Source organism: Dermacentor variabilis, chromosome 8 (assembly GCF_050947875.1).
Source record: "Dermacentor variabilis isolate Ectoservices chromosome 8, ASM5094787v1, whole genome shotgun sequence".
Classification (NCBI taxonomy): domain Eukaryota; kingdom Metazoa; phylum Arthropoda; class Arachnida; order Ixodida; family Ixodidae; genus Dermacentor; species Dermacentor variabilis.
The window spans coordinates 32,393,737-32,410,458 of NC_134575.1; the positions used below are offsets into that span (position 1 = coordinate 32,393,737).

At 48.5% G+C, this 16,722-nt stretch overlaps 1 protein-coding gene across 3 annotated transcripts in view; it reads right to left on the reverse strand.

Annotated features, from left to right (window-relative positions):
• mwh (multiple wing hairs) overlaps positions 1-16,722 on the reverse strand; it is a 262,524-nt gene that overhangs the window by 78,221 nt on the left and 167,581 nt on the right. For all 3 annotated transcript variants that reach the window (XM_075701661.1, XM_075701659.1, XM_075701660.1), the window contains one exon: positions 112-302. In XM_075701661.1, the coding sequence (XP_075557776.1) occupies positions 112-210 (99 nt within the window). In that variant the 5' untranslated portion in view covers positions 211-302. The remainder of the gene's footprint in view (positions 1-111; positions 303-16,722) is intronic.

Sequence of the window (16,722 nt, forward strand, 5' to 3'; positions counted from 1 at the left end):
GCCGCTTGTGGCTCCTACGGGAAATATGGTTCGCAACTGAGCAGTCGGAGCGGACGTCGATTCGAATAAAGAAGACTTCGAGGCAATAGTTACCGCGTGTGCGTGGCGTACCTTGTAGGCGAAACGCAGCTCCCAGACGTTTTTGGTTTCGCCGTGCAGGAGGGCGTCACTCCTGGAGACAGACGACTGGCGCACGCCAGGTGGCAACATGGTTGCTGCCACCAGCGTGGCTGCAGCGCCGGCCTGGTCCGAGATGGACGGCACTGGCACCAAGGTTCGCACAGCGGGCTCCAAGTACACGCCTGCAGAAGAACCAGAGTTCAGTAAGCATCCGCACTACTCGGCTTCTGCACGAGGCGAAAAAAACGCACAGAATGCACAGCAACGATAATGTGAGGGCATATGAAGCTGGGACATTGGTTGGTTTGTATTCCATAGACAAACGTCGGTTTCTCTTGTCCGCTCCCCACGGACGAGAGAAACCAACGGCACACAGGAGCGTGCGTGTCATCTGCCTCAGTTATGCCACAGTGCAGAGGACAGACAAATGAAACAAACGACAAGCAGGCCTTCGTATCGCGTCTGCTCCTCTTGATTCGTCGTCTGCGCATGTTAGTCATGTCGAGCCTTTGTAATGTGTCCTCTAGCCTGTGGAGACTAAGACAAGCTTATTGAAGACCTTTGAGGCAGCAAGCGAAAGTACATGTGCATGTGTCTCGTCTGTCTCAGTTATGCCACAATGTAGAGGCCCTCGTGTCCCGTCTGCTCCTCTTGATTCGTCGTCTGCGCATGTTAGTCATGTCGAGCCTTTGTAATGTGTCCTCTAGCCTGTGGAGACTAAGACAAGCTTATTGAAGACCTTTGAGGCAGCAAGCGAAAGTACATGTGCATGTGTCTCGTCTGTCTCAGTTATGCCACAATGTAGAGGCCCTCGTGTCCCGTCTGCTCCTCTTGATTCGTCGTCTGCGCATGTTAGTCATGTCGAGCCTTTGTAATGTGTCCTCTAGCCTGTGGAGACTAAGACAAGCTCATTGAAGACCTTTGAGGCAGCAAGCGAAAGTACATGTGCATGTGTCTTGTCTGTCTCAGTTATGCCACAATGTGGAGGCCCTCGTGTCCCGTCTGCTCCTCTTGTGTCGTCGTCTGCGCCTGTTCGCCAAGTTGAGACTGTTGTAGTGTGTCTTTAGCCTTTGGAGCCTAAGACAAATATCTTGAAGGCTTTTGAACAAGCAAGCGAAAGTAAATATGCGTTCATCTCGATTGAGCCTGAACCTGAGAACAAGGGAGTGTCCGCGCTTGTAGTATAAGAGACACTCCCTGCAGAGGACAGCTCAGCCGATATTCGAAATGCGGAACTAAATTCTCGTTCCGCACCTCCTCTGTTCTTTTTCGTGTCTTTGGTTTATTTCTACGCTACTCTTTGCGTCTTTCCTTCCCCTTACCCTTCTCCCAGTGCAGGGTAGCGAACCGACATCTCTTCTGGTTAGCCCCCTCACCTTTCCCATTCATTTCTCTCTCTCTCTCTCTCTCTCTCTCTCTCTCTCTCTCTCTCGGTCTGTTCAATGTTCTGAATTGAGCTATAAATAGAACATGGTTTCTGGACGTGACGGATGTGTTTCTGGATGCATTGTGACCGGTCTTACACCAATCCTTGCTGATCTCTTTTAACGTGCGCTGGTGCTCAGAAGAAACGCCTCAACAATCCTGAAGACAACCTTCTGAGGGCCTTCACTGTCAAGACACCTGATATGAGCGATCCGCTACGGCGGCATTCTTCGAGTGACCCGTTGGCGCTAGTAATGATCGCATTCAGTCCTCAGCTCAGCGGCGTAATTTAAGAGCTTTTCTTCGGAAGTCATGCTCGCACTGTGTAGTACCGAATGAGCCGGTAAGTACCATTGATACACGGATATTTTGTAAACTAACGCTTCGGGTACAAAGAAGTGTGGGCAGACAGACATGGCCTTCAGCCTCAAATCAACGAAATGAATCTCTCTTTACTACTTGTGCATATAGATAACACTAAATAGCGGGATGATGGCCGTAGCACACTCATAAATTGTGAGTACGGCAAGGTTATTGCTGTGCTCTTCACAGAGCCACGTACGTGGTACGACCTTACCAGGTGTTACCGACCTTGACGGCACACGCTGCAAAAGCGTATACACTTATAGCTGCCGGCCTGAATAAACACCTGCATGCCGTTCATTCGAAGCGTGAAGGCGCGAACAAGGGCGCTGTCTAAACGAACCGTTAGGTAGTGAGCATGCAGAAACGTGCCAGAATACGCAATAGCTCTTCGCCATACAGCGGACGAAACAGAGCGGATCGCGAGCGGGTCACGTGTCGTGTGCGCTCCGCGACGCGCCAGGACGCGCATACCATCGCCAACGCGCGTGGCGCGGTTTTAAGAACCAGAAGCGTCAAATCATTCGACCGTTGCTTGTTGAAGCACATTTATTTTTGTTTTTACAGGAAAAGGGCATCGTGGAAAGAGGGAAGCCGAAAGCCACGCACGAGGAAGAAGGTAAACTGCAGGCTGTGCTGCGTGTGTGCTTGTGTTTGCGCGTGCTTGAGCGTGTGTTTGGGCGTGTGTTTCGGTGCCTGTGTTTGTGCGTATGTGTTTGTGTTGAAGGAAAAAAAAAGCCAGTGACAAAAGACACGACGAGAGGTTTACGCATCCGAAGCCCAGTCCTTGTAGTGTGAACCTCTCGTCTTGTCTTTTGTCACTGCTTTGTTCCTTCAACTATGTACCAATAGGCCCGGATCTCAACCCTTGTGTTTGTCTGTGTTTGTGCGCGTGCCCTAGAGCGTGCGCGTGCGTATGCGCTCTAGAACGTTTTCTGGTATGCGCGGTTTCTTTTTCTCTTTGTCAGCGCATATGTGTGCGCGTGATGCATGCGCTTTGTGCGCGTGTGTTTGTGCGTATTGTCCACTGTGTGCGACAAAACATATCTTGTGTTGCGTTTGTCTGCAGTGTGTGTGTGTGAACTTCTGTTGTATTTGGATGCGCGTGCGTGACACGCGCACTGTGCGTGTGTGTTAGCGCAAGTTGCGTGCTTGTTTGATGTGTGCTTTTTTTGTATGTGCGCATGCGCGCACCCGTTTGTGTTGCCAGTGTTTGCGAGTGTGTGCGCGCGCGCGTTAAGTGCATGTGCGCACACTTTTCCAATGGGTGCGTTTATTGTGTGTGTGTATCTTCGCGCCGCGGGCACACGATGTGTTTCTTTGTTTCGGAACGCACGTTTAATTGCTTCTGCGAGTTATAAGCTAACTTCCTCACGTTCAGGAAGGCTGAGAACGCAACCACCGAAGTGCCTCATCCTCGATTATACACATTCTCCAAGTTTTGTCTACGGAGCCCAAAGTTGAACTCAATTTTCTTCCTCTATGCGCCCTGCGCTCTTCGCCACGAAAGCCATTATAGCGACGCACCGTATATAGGAGGAACAAGAGTCTTTGTACGGCTAGCCGACCTCATCGCGAGCAACGAACGCGCCGTCATTATCCGCGCGCTTCAGCAACACCATCTTCGACACGCCGAGTGGAAAGAACCAGGCCGTATACAATTACCTTCATAAAGACACCTGGCATTTTTTTATATTTCTTTTTTGTTAGAAATCTATAAGCGGCGTTTTGAGAAGCTCACATCTAGAAACGGTATAGGCTTCAGACAGCGATTAGATGAACGCAAGATGGCGTCTTTCGTTGATGGGCTAGCAGTGTTATGGTTTTATTATTCGCCTTTTCTTTTACTTTTGACGCCCTCATATTGCCGAGTCTAAAAAGTCTTTATTTCTCACCGTGTCGATTGTGTCAGCTACACTTAGCTTTTCTAAGCTCGCGTCGCGCTATGAGCAAACTGCGAACGGCGACGGACCAATCAGGACGCAGGGGGGAATATGCGTTCATTCACGCAGTCGTGCCGATACCCAATGTGACTTCTGAACCGTTCGCCTTGTCTCGGACCGATAGTAATGATTGCTCGAGCAACCCATGCATTTGGCACATCAGGGACTGATGACCTTCTGTTACGAGGCACTAGAATTGGACCTCGCACAACGCGCGCGGTGAAGCCCAACATACAGTGCGCGCCTACCGTGAACGTCCGTATACTGAAGTGAGTGGTAAGCCATGCGCTGGTCGAGAAAACTCCGAGTAGCAAGGAATGAGCGAACAGTGCGCTGAAGGGCTATTGGCGACACTGTGCCGGCCTCACGCTTTTCAACTTCCTATACAGGAGAGATCACGATTCATCCTTGACTGAACACTTCGCGGTCGGACAGTCGTAGCACCTCGAGAAGGGCAGCTCGCCCGAATCCGGCACCAGGAAAATAAGAACGGCGAAATCGATAACAACGATAAACGCATACGGAAACACGATAACCGGGGTCCCCAGTGATGTGGCAAATAAAGGAAGCTTCATTTGAAGCGGAGGGCATATGCGAGGTGGCCCTGACAAGCCTCGCTGCGTCCAACGGTTTCTGCATAACCGAGGCCAATCGCGCACGGACCGTGCGCAGTTCCGACGGCGTGGAGCAGCACGGATCAGTCATTCGCCGCCGAACAAATATTACCGACCCGGCGGCGGTCAATCCATCAGGCGCGAAACAGGCCGTGTAACAGCATGCGCACGCCACGGAGACGGGACAGCGTGAAGGACCAATCACTCGCGAGTGCACGCAATCCACATCGACGTATCTTACCCGAGGAGGTTCAGAACCTCTTGCCGCGAGAACAGTGCTTTGTTGCCGACGATCGCTAGGTAACAGGGTAGCACTGCGAAAGCTGCGGTACACTGGGAGAGGTTAAAGAAATGATTCTGCAGGAACCATCGACGGCGAAAGTCTGAACGCTGCTAGAAAGCTGTTCGCCTAAATAAAGGAATGACGCGAAGCTTGAAGACGCACGTTTGATGCAGTGAGGATATTTGGGTAGCGCGTTTGTCGTTTTCATTGCCCCATTCAGCATAGAGGCCAGAGCCGCTAATCAGCACACCTGTAGTGATAGCACAGGTGGCTATACCTACAAACTCGTCAAACGCGTCCGTTCTCTCCAGCGGCACGCGGGTGCCGGCGCGGAAGGCGATATCATTCCTCCTCTCCCGCCGCCGGAACAACATACCTCGCAGCGCGAGGAGGAAAGGGCGGCAGGAGGAAAGAAGGGCTGTACATTCCGAGCGCACTCAAACCATCACACAGCACAACATCAAAACCGAGCACAGCATCAAAACCTGGCACGGCATCAGACCCGCGCACAGCATTAAAAAGGAGCACAGCATCAAACCCTAGCCCAGCATCAGACCCGAGCACAGCATCAAAACTGAGCACAGCATCAAAACCATCAAACACCCTCAAAACTCCCGTGTAACAGCACGCGCTTCTAGAAGAGCTATAATAGTTTAGGTTCGGCGACAAAACGCTATCCGCAACTAGCTTCGCGAGGAAAGGCGCCCTATACGTCGGCGCCTTTGTATCGGCCGTGATAGTCTGACCACCGCCTTACACCACGAAAACGGGCGACAAAACCAAAATAAAGCTATATTCGTTCAATGAAAATAGCGCTTGCAGCTCCTATTGATGAATTAGCTTCTTCTATTGCACTTGACTCCCATTTTTTAGAATTCTAGTAGTCTCCTTGGCGAATGATTGATTATGTGTACATGATACACTTCCTTCGACTTTAACCCGAGCTTCGACATTAGCTCGGGGAAAAAACAAAAGTGCACTGTAGTGAAAGCTGCAGCACTCTATCCCAACGTGGAGTTATAGGGACTCCCTTTCGAAGGAGTAACATCTGGACCCGATACTAGACTCTGTCTTGAGAACTGTCTTCACGAAGGAGCGTGCATTGGCCGTAGGATTCTATACCATGATTAAACCGCTTTTCTGATATGCCGGCCGAGTATCACGTAGTGGAGAGTTCCGAAATTTTCTACATCCTAATATGACACTACCATATTATTATGTTATTTCAGCACAAATATATATATATATATATATATATATATATATATATATATTCGCATACCAAGTCGCACGATCAAGGTAAATCCGAAGCGCAGCAGGGGAAAAATACCAGCACAGGCAATGGGTCGGATCACTGCTGATCGGAGAAACAAAGATTTCGATCTTTTATTGCTCATACACTGCAGCTACACCCCGAGAAAATGAGGCTGACACATACGGTACAATATGTAAGTAAGAAAAATAACTTTTTTTCTTTTTTTACTTGCAGGCTGGGCCTGGTCATGCATACTGCACACGCGGGCCCTGGCAAAACTTAGTAATGAACGCCCGGGCCCGGGTCAGACCCGAGCTTGGTATCACGGGGCCGGGCTGCGCTCGGGCTTCAAAAAAACGGGCCCGGGCCGAAAAATCAGGCCCGAGCAGCACTCTAATCTTAATATATCTTCTTTCCAAAGCTTTTGATATTTCCCTACTTACAACTCGTTTTTCCCGAAGTTCAGTGTCTATAGATGTCCCTTTACTGTTCGGGTTAAGTCTCATGGCATCGGTATAGAGTACACTGTATATTGTACCGTTAATGGAATTAAGAGGAACATTTAAATGGGTGGGGTTGGGGAGGGGAGGGGGGGCTACTATTTAAACACATTGGAAACGAGAACTCATGTTTCTCGGCAACCACTGCATCAAATTTGATGACGTTTGTTGCATTTGAAATTTCAAAAAGCTTCACTCTTTAGTGACTGTTGGAAGTAGCTTTCTTTGCTTAGGCAGTCGAATTTTTTACACTCTGACTGTCTGAACTTGAGATTGTTGGTAGGGCTTCATTACGGGAGAAGAGAGCGGTAAAAACAACAATAACGGGTGCGCGAAAATGCTCGAAAATATGACCGTTCGTGTTGGAAGTCAGCGCCTGTCCTGTCTTTCTTTCCCATCTCCCGTGAATGTTGCGCTATTTTTCCGGAATGGAGTATTTCATGAAAAGTTGTTGAAGATGGCAAATTTTCAGAAAACGAAACTACCAAGTTTACAACTCCGTGTCTCGGACATGAAAAGTGGCATCACGATTATGTAAACTGCATCTGATGGTACATCACAAGTGGACAGAATTGATGTATTATACATGGCTCTTAAGTACACCCCTAATTAATGTGAGTAGCAATTTTACAAAGCCCTTATAAACGTTGTAACAAATTGACGTGAGATTGAAAATAATATATAAGATTTGTCCTCTTTGGAGGTTCTAATGGACGCAGTTTACGGAAATGCGATATCCGTTTTGAGTTAGTCGCCTCATGAGTTTGCTGACTTATGGCAGCCAATTGCAAACATTTGCTAGTTTCATGCATTTCGTTAAACGATCTAATAAATTATTTAAACTGTGAACACACGTCTATCCATACTAATGTTTCAATACTTATTCGTTGTCGCGCTAGGCTGACTCACATATGCCCCTGATGCGTGCCCAGTAAAGCCCGCTGTTAAAGGGAAGTATAGTTAAAATACCAACATCCACGACAGCACAAACTAGACAATAAGGTGTTCCCAAATATACTTTATCAGTCTACCTACCTCTATCTACCTTTATCAACAGCAATCTATCTGCCTTTACCTACCTAGTGCAGCACATAGGCCGCACATTTCCCTAAATTTCTGAACACGACATTGTGTACGAATTAATAATAATAAATTGGTGTTCCCTTCGAGGGAGGTCCCTAATGCACATTTACATTCCATCGGACTACACGCTTCAAGCGTATGTTCTTCTGCCAACGACTGCGTAAGTGTCAATCGTATTGTCCTGTATTACGTGTGTCCCTAGCCAAGTCACGTGCCCAGGCGTTCAGGTGCAGACGCGTTTGCCCCGAGTTCAAAGATTCTGACGCATGCCGAATGAACGCGTAAACTGTTTCTTTTTCCTCGCTGAGACACAACGGAAATGTCACAGAAGCAGTTCTCAAAAGTTATTTACGTCAGTGGCTTCCGCGTGCAAAGTTCACGGGCTTAACGCTTACGCTCAGTGCTAGCGTCTAAACTGGTATACAGTGCTAAACTGGTATATACGCCGCACAGGCCCCCGAGTTACGTGAATCGCGTGACCTTATCGAACAACCAAGGAAAACGACGAATGATAATGATGCGGGAATAACCGACCGTGGAAGTTTCGTAACCATAACCGCAGTAAAGACACGGCAGCCTGGGTATAGACGCACGGGGGCGCCGTGTATACACGTACCACCTCGACAGGCCTAACATCGCTGAGAGTCCATGACGAACCGAATCGCAAGATGCAAACAAAACGCAGCCAAGAAATTAAAGGGTCTATACTGCGCGCGATGGCGTCAGATAATGGCCCAGGTCAACAACGGCGTCGACCCCGGAATACGGCTCGGCGAACGGCATTCTGCATTTTCCCTTCCGCCTTATTTATAGCCCGTGGTCTGGATCATAAATAACGGCTTCGTCCCCGTCGCGGCCCCAGAAGAAAACATCGGAGCAGACGATGGAAAGCAAGAGGGAGCTACAACAAGTGCATACGATGGCATAAGAAATGGAAGTCAAACTACTGCGCAAGCAGCTATAGCCTAGGCTGAATCTGATCTATGACAACACACACACACACAAAAAAAAAAGGAAAGCCCTGGAAGAACAAGGAAAGTAATGGGTAATCAAAATGCAGGCGATAAATAGAATGAATTGCCAAAGGGCACGCCATCGCGCGGGCGGCATTTGCAGACGGCGGAATGTTAAAGCTTAAAAGTAGAAAGAGACGAACACTTAAACATCTGTAAAGAACGCGTCCGATGCACGCGCTCAGCATCGCGAGCAGACGACACCCTAAGAGAGAGAGAGGGAGAGACAAACAAAATGGTGATGCAACGGCTGGCTGAATATGAGGTAGAAAGTAGACGAACAGATGCAAAGAAGCAAGACGGTGATGCCGACCGGTAGAATGTAAAGCGCGGAGCAGACGAAAGTTATCGAGAGTCAAAACAGCGACGGCGCCGCGAGGCTGAAAAATACAAAACACGCGGAAAATTATATCAAAAGCCAAAATGGCGTCGCCGGCCTGCCCGCCCACCCCCCAGGAGCATGCGTGCGCGAGCGCTTGCGTGTGTGTGTGCCTCACGGGAGGGTTCAGCCAAAATGCGCCCCTCGTGAAACCGTAAAGACCAGGAGAAGCCGGCTCACGCCATCATCCCAAAACCGAGGCCTCCTAATAAAGCCGCGGTGCGAGGCCGTAGAAGAAGAACGACGCGCTTGCCTTGAAGGCGCAGCGGCCACTTTCGCTAAGCCTAACCAGTCTTCTGACGGGGACCTCGTGTTTATTGAAGAAGGAGGCCCCGTGGGCCGCTCCCGATCGCTTTTCTTCTCTTTCTTTCTTTTTCTCTTCCATTTTTTTTTTTTTTGCAACACGTACAATCAACGGGGAGCTATAGCGACGTCGACCAGCCAACCCCCCTTCTCTGCTTTCGTAATTCTTTTCGAGGTCGAAAACCTCCGCGAGCGGAGTATAGTATGCACAAACCGTCACGACGCAGGGTAAGCGCCATCGGTTTAGGGTTACGCAACGAAAAGGCGGCGAAAGTCGTGCAAACACACCCGGTGGCTGAGGATGCCTCGCGGCAGCAGACGACGTCAGGCTTTCGGCAGCAGACGTAGTACGCCTGCTGCCGAAGCAGAAGGCTCTTGGTTAGAGCCGGGTTCGTGATACGGCCATAAGTTGCCGAGTTTCTGCATGCTGCAATCTGCCGACGACAGAAGTGGGCGGGCTCGATTGCGCGTGAGTAATTAAAACGCGGAATGGAACGTGCGCGCCTGTCCTACCTTGGCTTGGCGCTCCGTATAAGCGTGGTTGTTTCTCGTTTCCGTTGGCGAGGCCTGTTCAGCGCCACTGTTCGGTAACAAGAGACGCCGATAAAGGTTTTATGGGCTTGCGCGAAAATAAAGACAGGGCGCGTTTCAAGTGAAATACTGCCGACGCACGTGAGTAAGACGTCAGCCGCGATGTGCAGTCCGTGAATCCTTTGAAGTGCGTCGGCTGTTGCCGACGTCACAGGTGCTATAGCTGCTGGTGTTTTAGGTGTACTGTACCAAAGTATGCGTGAGAAGATTATGTAGCCCTTTTACGGGCTAGACGATAAACAAGAGGACTTCAAAATGCTGGCCCTGAATGCGTGGTTAGTCACGAAAGCTTATTCGGGACACGGGTTGTGTGTATACACGAGTTGAGTCGGTTAAACACGTATGTGTCGTACATATCGATTAGTTTAGGACGACGTGTCGCTGAGCGGGCACCTTTCATTTTTCAGGAGCCTCAAACAACAACACAAACGTTACCTCAGTTCGCAAACGTTGTTTCATTCTCAAGAAATTTGCAATGTACCAGCGCAAGAAGCCATTTGTTATAGTTGCTGCTTCGATTATCAACTTACAGCTTTAGTATCGCCAAACATTAACAATTTTTAACGACATATTCATTTTGCAGGATCCCTGTCCTGCCATGGAAAATTATTCCCGCAAGATACAATCTTTGGGATGCTAAAGCGAGTGACAATCTTACTTCAATATTTCTACGCGTTCCACTCAGTTAGCTTGCATGTAAGGAGACAACATTAAACAGGTGTAAGCTGCTTTACCAATTAGTAGAATTTGCTGTGAAGATAGCGAAGAATTTGCAGTGTTTATATAGCCCCAACTTTTAGCCCAGAAAAACCGGTGTTGAGAGGCTACACGAAGAAGACTCAACTCGTGTTCTCCACCTACCGAGACAGCACGCTGGGATCCGGTATCAGTGCACTCTGTGCAATGTTGTCCGATTAAGAATACGAACACAAACACACACATAAAAAGAAAAATAATGGAAAGAAAAGCAGAACCAAGGAGAGACCAGAGGGAACAACCACCTTCTCTCTTTCGGCAGATGAGCATTGCCGTGGCACAAAAACATACGATGCAGACGACAGGGCATCCATCTTTGGCGTAAAGGCCCAAAGCAGACAACGACTACTGCGCCAACGCCACCAGAAAGCGAATAACGAACCGGAATGAAGGGCGTTGCATAGCAGAAGACAAGCAGAAATGTGCTTGCGCCATGGGTGTATAGTATAAACAGCAGAGACGACGGCAGTAGCCGGGGCATCCATTTCTGCACACACGAACACGCCGACGTCGGCACGAACCGGAATGAACGGCGTTACACAGCAGACGACAAGCAGAATTGCGTGTGCAGTATATACACCCAAGATAAGACCGAAGGCTCTGGGCATCCACGTCTGCACGGAACACCATGCCACGAGCAGACGACCGTGCGGACCGGAATGAATAGTCCAGACGACGACCAGAAAACCGCGCGCCCGTTGTGCCTGTGCGTATATGTATGCGCTGAGCAGACGACAGCACGCGCGCGCGCTCAGGGGGGTATGTATCCATTGCTGCACACCGCACGTGCGTGCGACGCGAGGAAAAGCAAACCACGCTGCGAGCTGCTGAGGCCAATGAACGCACCTCAGCTCGTTGAGCGTTCGGACGGACGCCGCCACGAGGAGATACCGGGCTTAGTGCAGACAACAACCTCGGCGAAAACTCGGGCGGCGAGGTGCTTGAGCGGAAAGAATTTACCGCGAACGTAGTACGTGCACGCGTTGCCGTGTGCTAAAGATGGCGGTGCGTAGTAGAGAAACTGCAGAGGGGGGAACGCTGCGAAGATGGTGAGAGAAGGATGGGGGTGCGGGTGGAGCGAAGAGGAGACTTACATTCAACATCGGTTTTCAGAAGGGGGTGGGGGAGGTAGGGGGTTACCCCTCCGAGCAAATTACAGCCTGCCAGAAAAAAAAAACACTCCGCCGGCCACGAAATATACACCCCGACGCCTGCCCACTCCCCCACCTGCCCCACGCCCACCCCCGTTCCTTGGAGAATCACTGCGATCAAGCATGCTTTTTGTGCCATCTTCCTTTTGTGAGGCATACGCTGCGTACTCGCGGGCCCTCCTGCTACCTCACCACGGGCTGGTCCTGCTCACGCGTGTCGGAGACCCTCTCTCACTCCTTCGTATTGGTTATTAATATAACGCATTATCATCTCCCACCCCCGACCGAGCCTCCCTTCTATCGTCGACCGCTCGCCTTACTACGGCGGCTTCGCCAAATCCTGTTATTACGACACTCTCTAACCCGATACCTTCGTCGAATCGTGATACACGCACGTGTCTATACACTGCAGGCATTAGCGGTTCCCTCCCGACAATCGCTGCGGTGGCGACAGGCGGCCCGAGTGCTCACACTTGCTGGAACAGGAAGCTAACCCTACGTATGTCTATATTCAATATTCTCTCCACAAGAAGTCTACTTAATACCGTTAGGGAAAGCCAGCTTAATGATAATCGATGAAAATTCCTGGCTTTCTTTCTTTCTCTCTCTCTCTCTCTCTATAAACTTGGGTGGAATCTGACCCGAATCGAGCGGTAGGATGCGCACCTCAGCCGCAGTAAACACCGTTGAACTATACAGACGGGCAAAACGAACAAACGGAGGTTTCCCGAAAATTAATGAGGTCCTAACAGCATTTTGAAATAGAAAAGTCTGAGTCGCATAGGCAACCAGCAATTCCATCCGCAGTTTAACGAAGTGTCCTTTCGGGTATATTTTAACATCACGTCTCCATCATGTAGCTTCGCACAGAGGGCTCTAATACACAGCAAGGAAAAAAAAATAAACTGTATGCACGCTCATATAAGTTAACAGGACTGACAGAATGTCAAATCATAATAAGAATGATTAGTTTGTACAGATTGCATGCAAAGGTCACTTGTGGTCACAAGGGGTTGTTTCAAAGCCTCCGCCGTAAAAGTGATAAAATTTTGCCTGGATATAATAATTCCTAGCCGTGTTATTGAATACAATTACTGCTGAAGTTTAACATTTATAGTGTGCCATTATAACGAGGTCAGCATTAGTCTGTACGTTGGAAGTGAACTGGTATACTATCTCTCCAAGTCGGTGTTGGGAAGTTTCTGCTCGCTACAATTAGGCCACCAGTCAATGCATTGAAGCAGACAGCTGTGATTAAAACGCCTCATCCCAAGTAACCTCACACTAGAACTGAACGTCGCGTTGAAGCATTATACCCGTGTTGTACACAAATGGTTGTTTTTTGCCGAGAATGCCAAAAAATGCATGTGCAGATTTTTTTGTTTGTTTTTTTGCGCCCTTGTAAGACGGAAGTGAGCGGGAAAAACGTGTTTTGAATCTGTAGGCACGTGACAATGAACTTCCTAAAACTGATCAAAGGTGCGTCAAATCATGCTGGCTAATCAACCAAGTAGTCTGAAAGAAGACAAAAAGAATCTTGTCTGTATCGATATTTACGCAACTTAAATTTGAGAAATTTATCAGTCTTGTCCTCGAAGCTCCGTCTTCACTAAAGGACCACTTCTCGTACGGTAATTCTATATAAGGACGAAGGAAAACAGCACCCTATAAACACAAAAGGCAGAGCACACACGGTTTCAAAACTCTGGCCAACGATCTTAAACGTAGGTTTTATTTGAAACCATCCGCTGTGGAAGCTGACCCATGACTGAATAATAGAATAACAGAATGCTCAAGTCCTCTTCAGTACGGTTGGTGTTACAGCTGCTAAAAATACTTCTTAAGGAAGGAAACGAGCAATGAATTTGAGCTATGACTAAAGTATGCCTTTCTTTTCCTTTTCAGACGCACCAATAGTAGACACAGCTGGGTTTGTGGTAAACCTTATGCTAGCATTTGTTGGCTAACGCTCAATACACGATTTTACAACGCGTCGGGGGTGCAAGAGTGATGCCATTAGTTCCTTCAATTCTATTATGCACTGTGTTCTTCGCACTTATATTTAGCTGTTCGTAATATAACACCGTGCATTAGGCCGTGACAATAGTATTCCATACATATTACTGTGACCTTCTCTACTGTGTAACGCTGCATAAGATTGCCTGTATCATTGTATAAGCTCTAAGCTGGAATTACATCGCTTCACCATTGCTTACTATTATATGGAACACTGCACATTGCACCATACCACTGTCGTATAAATATTAACTGTGTACTGCAACATTGTCCAAAGGTGCCTATGTCATTCTACACACTCTAGCGACTGAACTATATCTCTTCATTACAGCTGACTGTATATAAACGCTGGCTAGAATATCAAAAAGTGGATATCTAAACATCTTTTTTCGGGTCCTCGCTTTCTCGAAAACGCACTAAAAGTTGGATTTGATTTGACTTGATTTATTTTATATGTAGATAAAAGTAGTTTGATGCAGGTATATATAAACTCGGACTTCAGCCTCAGGAAATTCCTCTATACAAGACGCCTGTCCTCTCGCTGTACCCGCAAAAAGAAATCCTACAATAAAGCAAAGTGCCACGATTCAGGAAATGCGGACGGAACTAATCAAAATCTAAACGAGCGCAAGCACAAATTTTGCCTTATCGCGAACCCCGTTTCGACGAGAGGCATTAAAGCTAACGGCGTGGGATGAAGGCAAGATAGAACGTCAAAGGCACAGACCCTTAAACAGCCCAACACTCAGCCTTTCCTCTTCTGTTGGTTCGCCTTCTTATCAAACTCTATGCGCGACATGATGCGCGAGAACGACGTAACCGTGAGCGGCTTTCTGATTGCTAATGTCGTGCGTTCACGGACGCTGTCTCCGCAACGTTTACAGGAAGCCCAGGCCGCGCTTGCGCTGGAACCCCGGAAAAGCAAATTGAACTTCAGTTGCTGCTTATGTTTGCTACTTTCTGCGTCTTTCTTCTTTTTTTTATTGTCAATATAAAACGGGATTTGAGCAGCAGTACTTCTAAGGGTCACATAAAGACTCTCGCTTCCTAAAACGGAACCCGAAAAGCGAGTTTTGATATGTTTTGCGCTCAGAAATATGTGACCCAGCATAGGGGAAGAAAAGTGGGGGGAGGGTGTTGGTGTAGAGTTTCACTTCAAAATTGTACACAAAATGTGCAGAAGTTCGTGTAAAACCAACTGAATCGAAAAGAAAGCAGGAAGCAGACGATAAAGTGTGAGCAGACGACCTTGAATTCCTCACCCCGCAGCGCTTAGCCTGACCCCTATCGGTATCTCCAGGAAGTTACCGGTCGCGCTGCGTGTGCACGAACATGACGGAATCTTAGGCCATCGTGGAAATGAAAGAGAGAAAACAAGAAAGGGAGAAAAAAGAAATATTGACTGAAAGGGAATGCGAAAGAAATATAGAAGAAACCTGTTCCTGAAACGGATTGCCGGGGACACGTCATTTGCTTAATCTTCGTTCCTTCACATGCTTTGTCTATTTTCCTTTTTGCTTTTTTCGTCGTCTATTCCGACCACAGCAGACGACGGCAGCAGAGGCAGTCCGGATTCGCTTTCCTGCCCGCTTCGTTTTCCTTGATTTTGCTTTCTTTGAGGACTTAGCTTGAACGCACAGACGTCTTCGCCTTATCGCGACCTGTCGTTTAGCGAGGCGCGAATCCGTGAGTCTTATCTGTCCGCGTTAAGCCCTAGAAACACGCGGGAAGACGATAGACTCAGCGGTGCCCATGTGTCGAGACAAATTCCGGTTGGTATTAGGCCTTGAAAGACACTGTTCTTTTTTTCCTTGCGCGTCGGTTTTCTTCTTCTTTCTTTCTTTCCTCGGCACTATACGTATTTATCTCGGCTTCCGAGTTCCGTTCTTATCGGGATTTGTTTTCTCACGTGTGCTGTGGAGGAGTATGGCAGGATGCAGCTCTATTTCTCGGGCATTAGGTGCCCGTTCGAAAGCTCTGGTGTTCTCTTAGGACATTAGAAGGTCTTATCCTGTTCTGCAAAAAAACAAAAAAGAAAGCATAGTCGACAAGTGAATTTTTCTCACAGCCGTGCAGGCGAAGGCGTCGGCTACGCTCCTCACGTCTGCTTCTAAACATCTCAGACATCCTTTCGCTTAAAGCAAAGTGACGTGCTCGCAGACGTGCTTGTACCCCTTTTTCATATGACGGGAGTCATAACCTGCCGTGACAATGACGCCCCAACGGCCATTTTTCGAAAGTTGTACAACCGCAGACGCAACTGTCCACATATTTGAGTTCCAAGCGTTATTCCTCGGGTTGCGACATCCGCGCGAGCACGCAAATCACGTACTCCACCCGAGTCGCCGAAATGTGTCGTTTGCAACGCTCACTACGTATAGTGCAGCTGCAAAAACTGGCACTTCTGGTAGGCGGAAAACAAAAGCGAAAATGGCGGTTACGGCAATCGTAAAAGCAGCATGGCGAATAGCGTCGTCTGCAACCCCCTCTCATGCTGCCCTGTTTGGCTGTTCATGCAGACGTATGTCCGCATGAACATTCATTCTTCATGTTATGCAAAATACAAGCATTAAGAAATGATGGACAGCAGACGACAAGAAGCAGGCAATTTAAATTATGTCTACTGTAGATGTCGGCGTATTGCGCCGTCTGCGCTGAACGCTACGCACGGCCTCCTGCTGTCGTTTGCTCCCAGATTCTCGCTAGCTTCTGGTACGAAAAAGCAAACGCAAACAGCCAAGCAACTTTCGCGTCGCGCCTTGAGCGAGCTTAAGCGTTCGAATGTCGTATCAAGGGCAGATCCAGAAACCAGGACAATCGCGCATTCATGCGTTCGAAGTTTCTACGTGGTGCTTATACGCACTTTGCCGTCTGCTACGATATCTGAACGTTCCGAAGCGACGACGGTGCCACTAATGGACGCCACC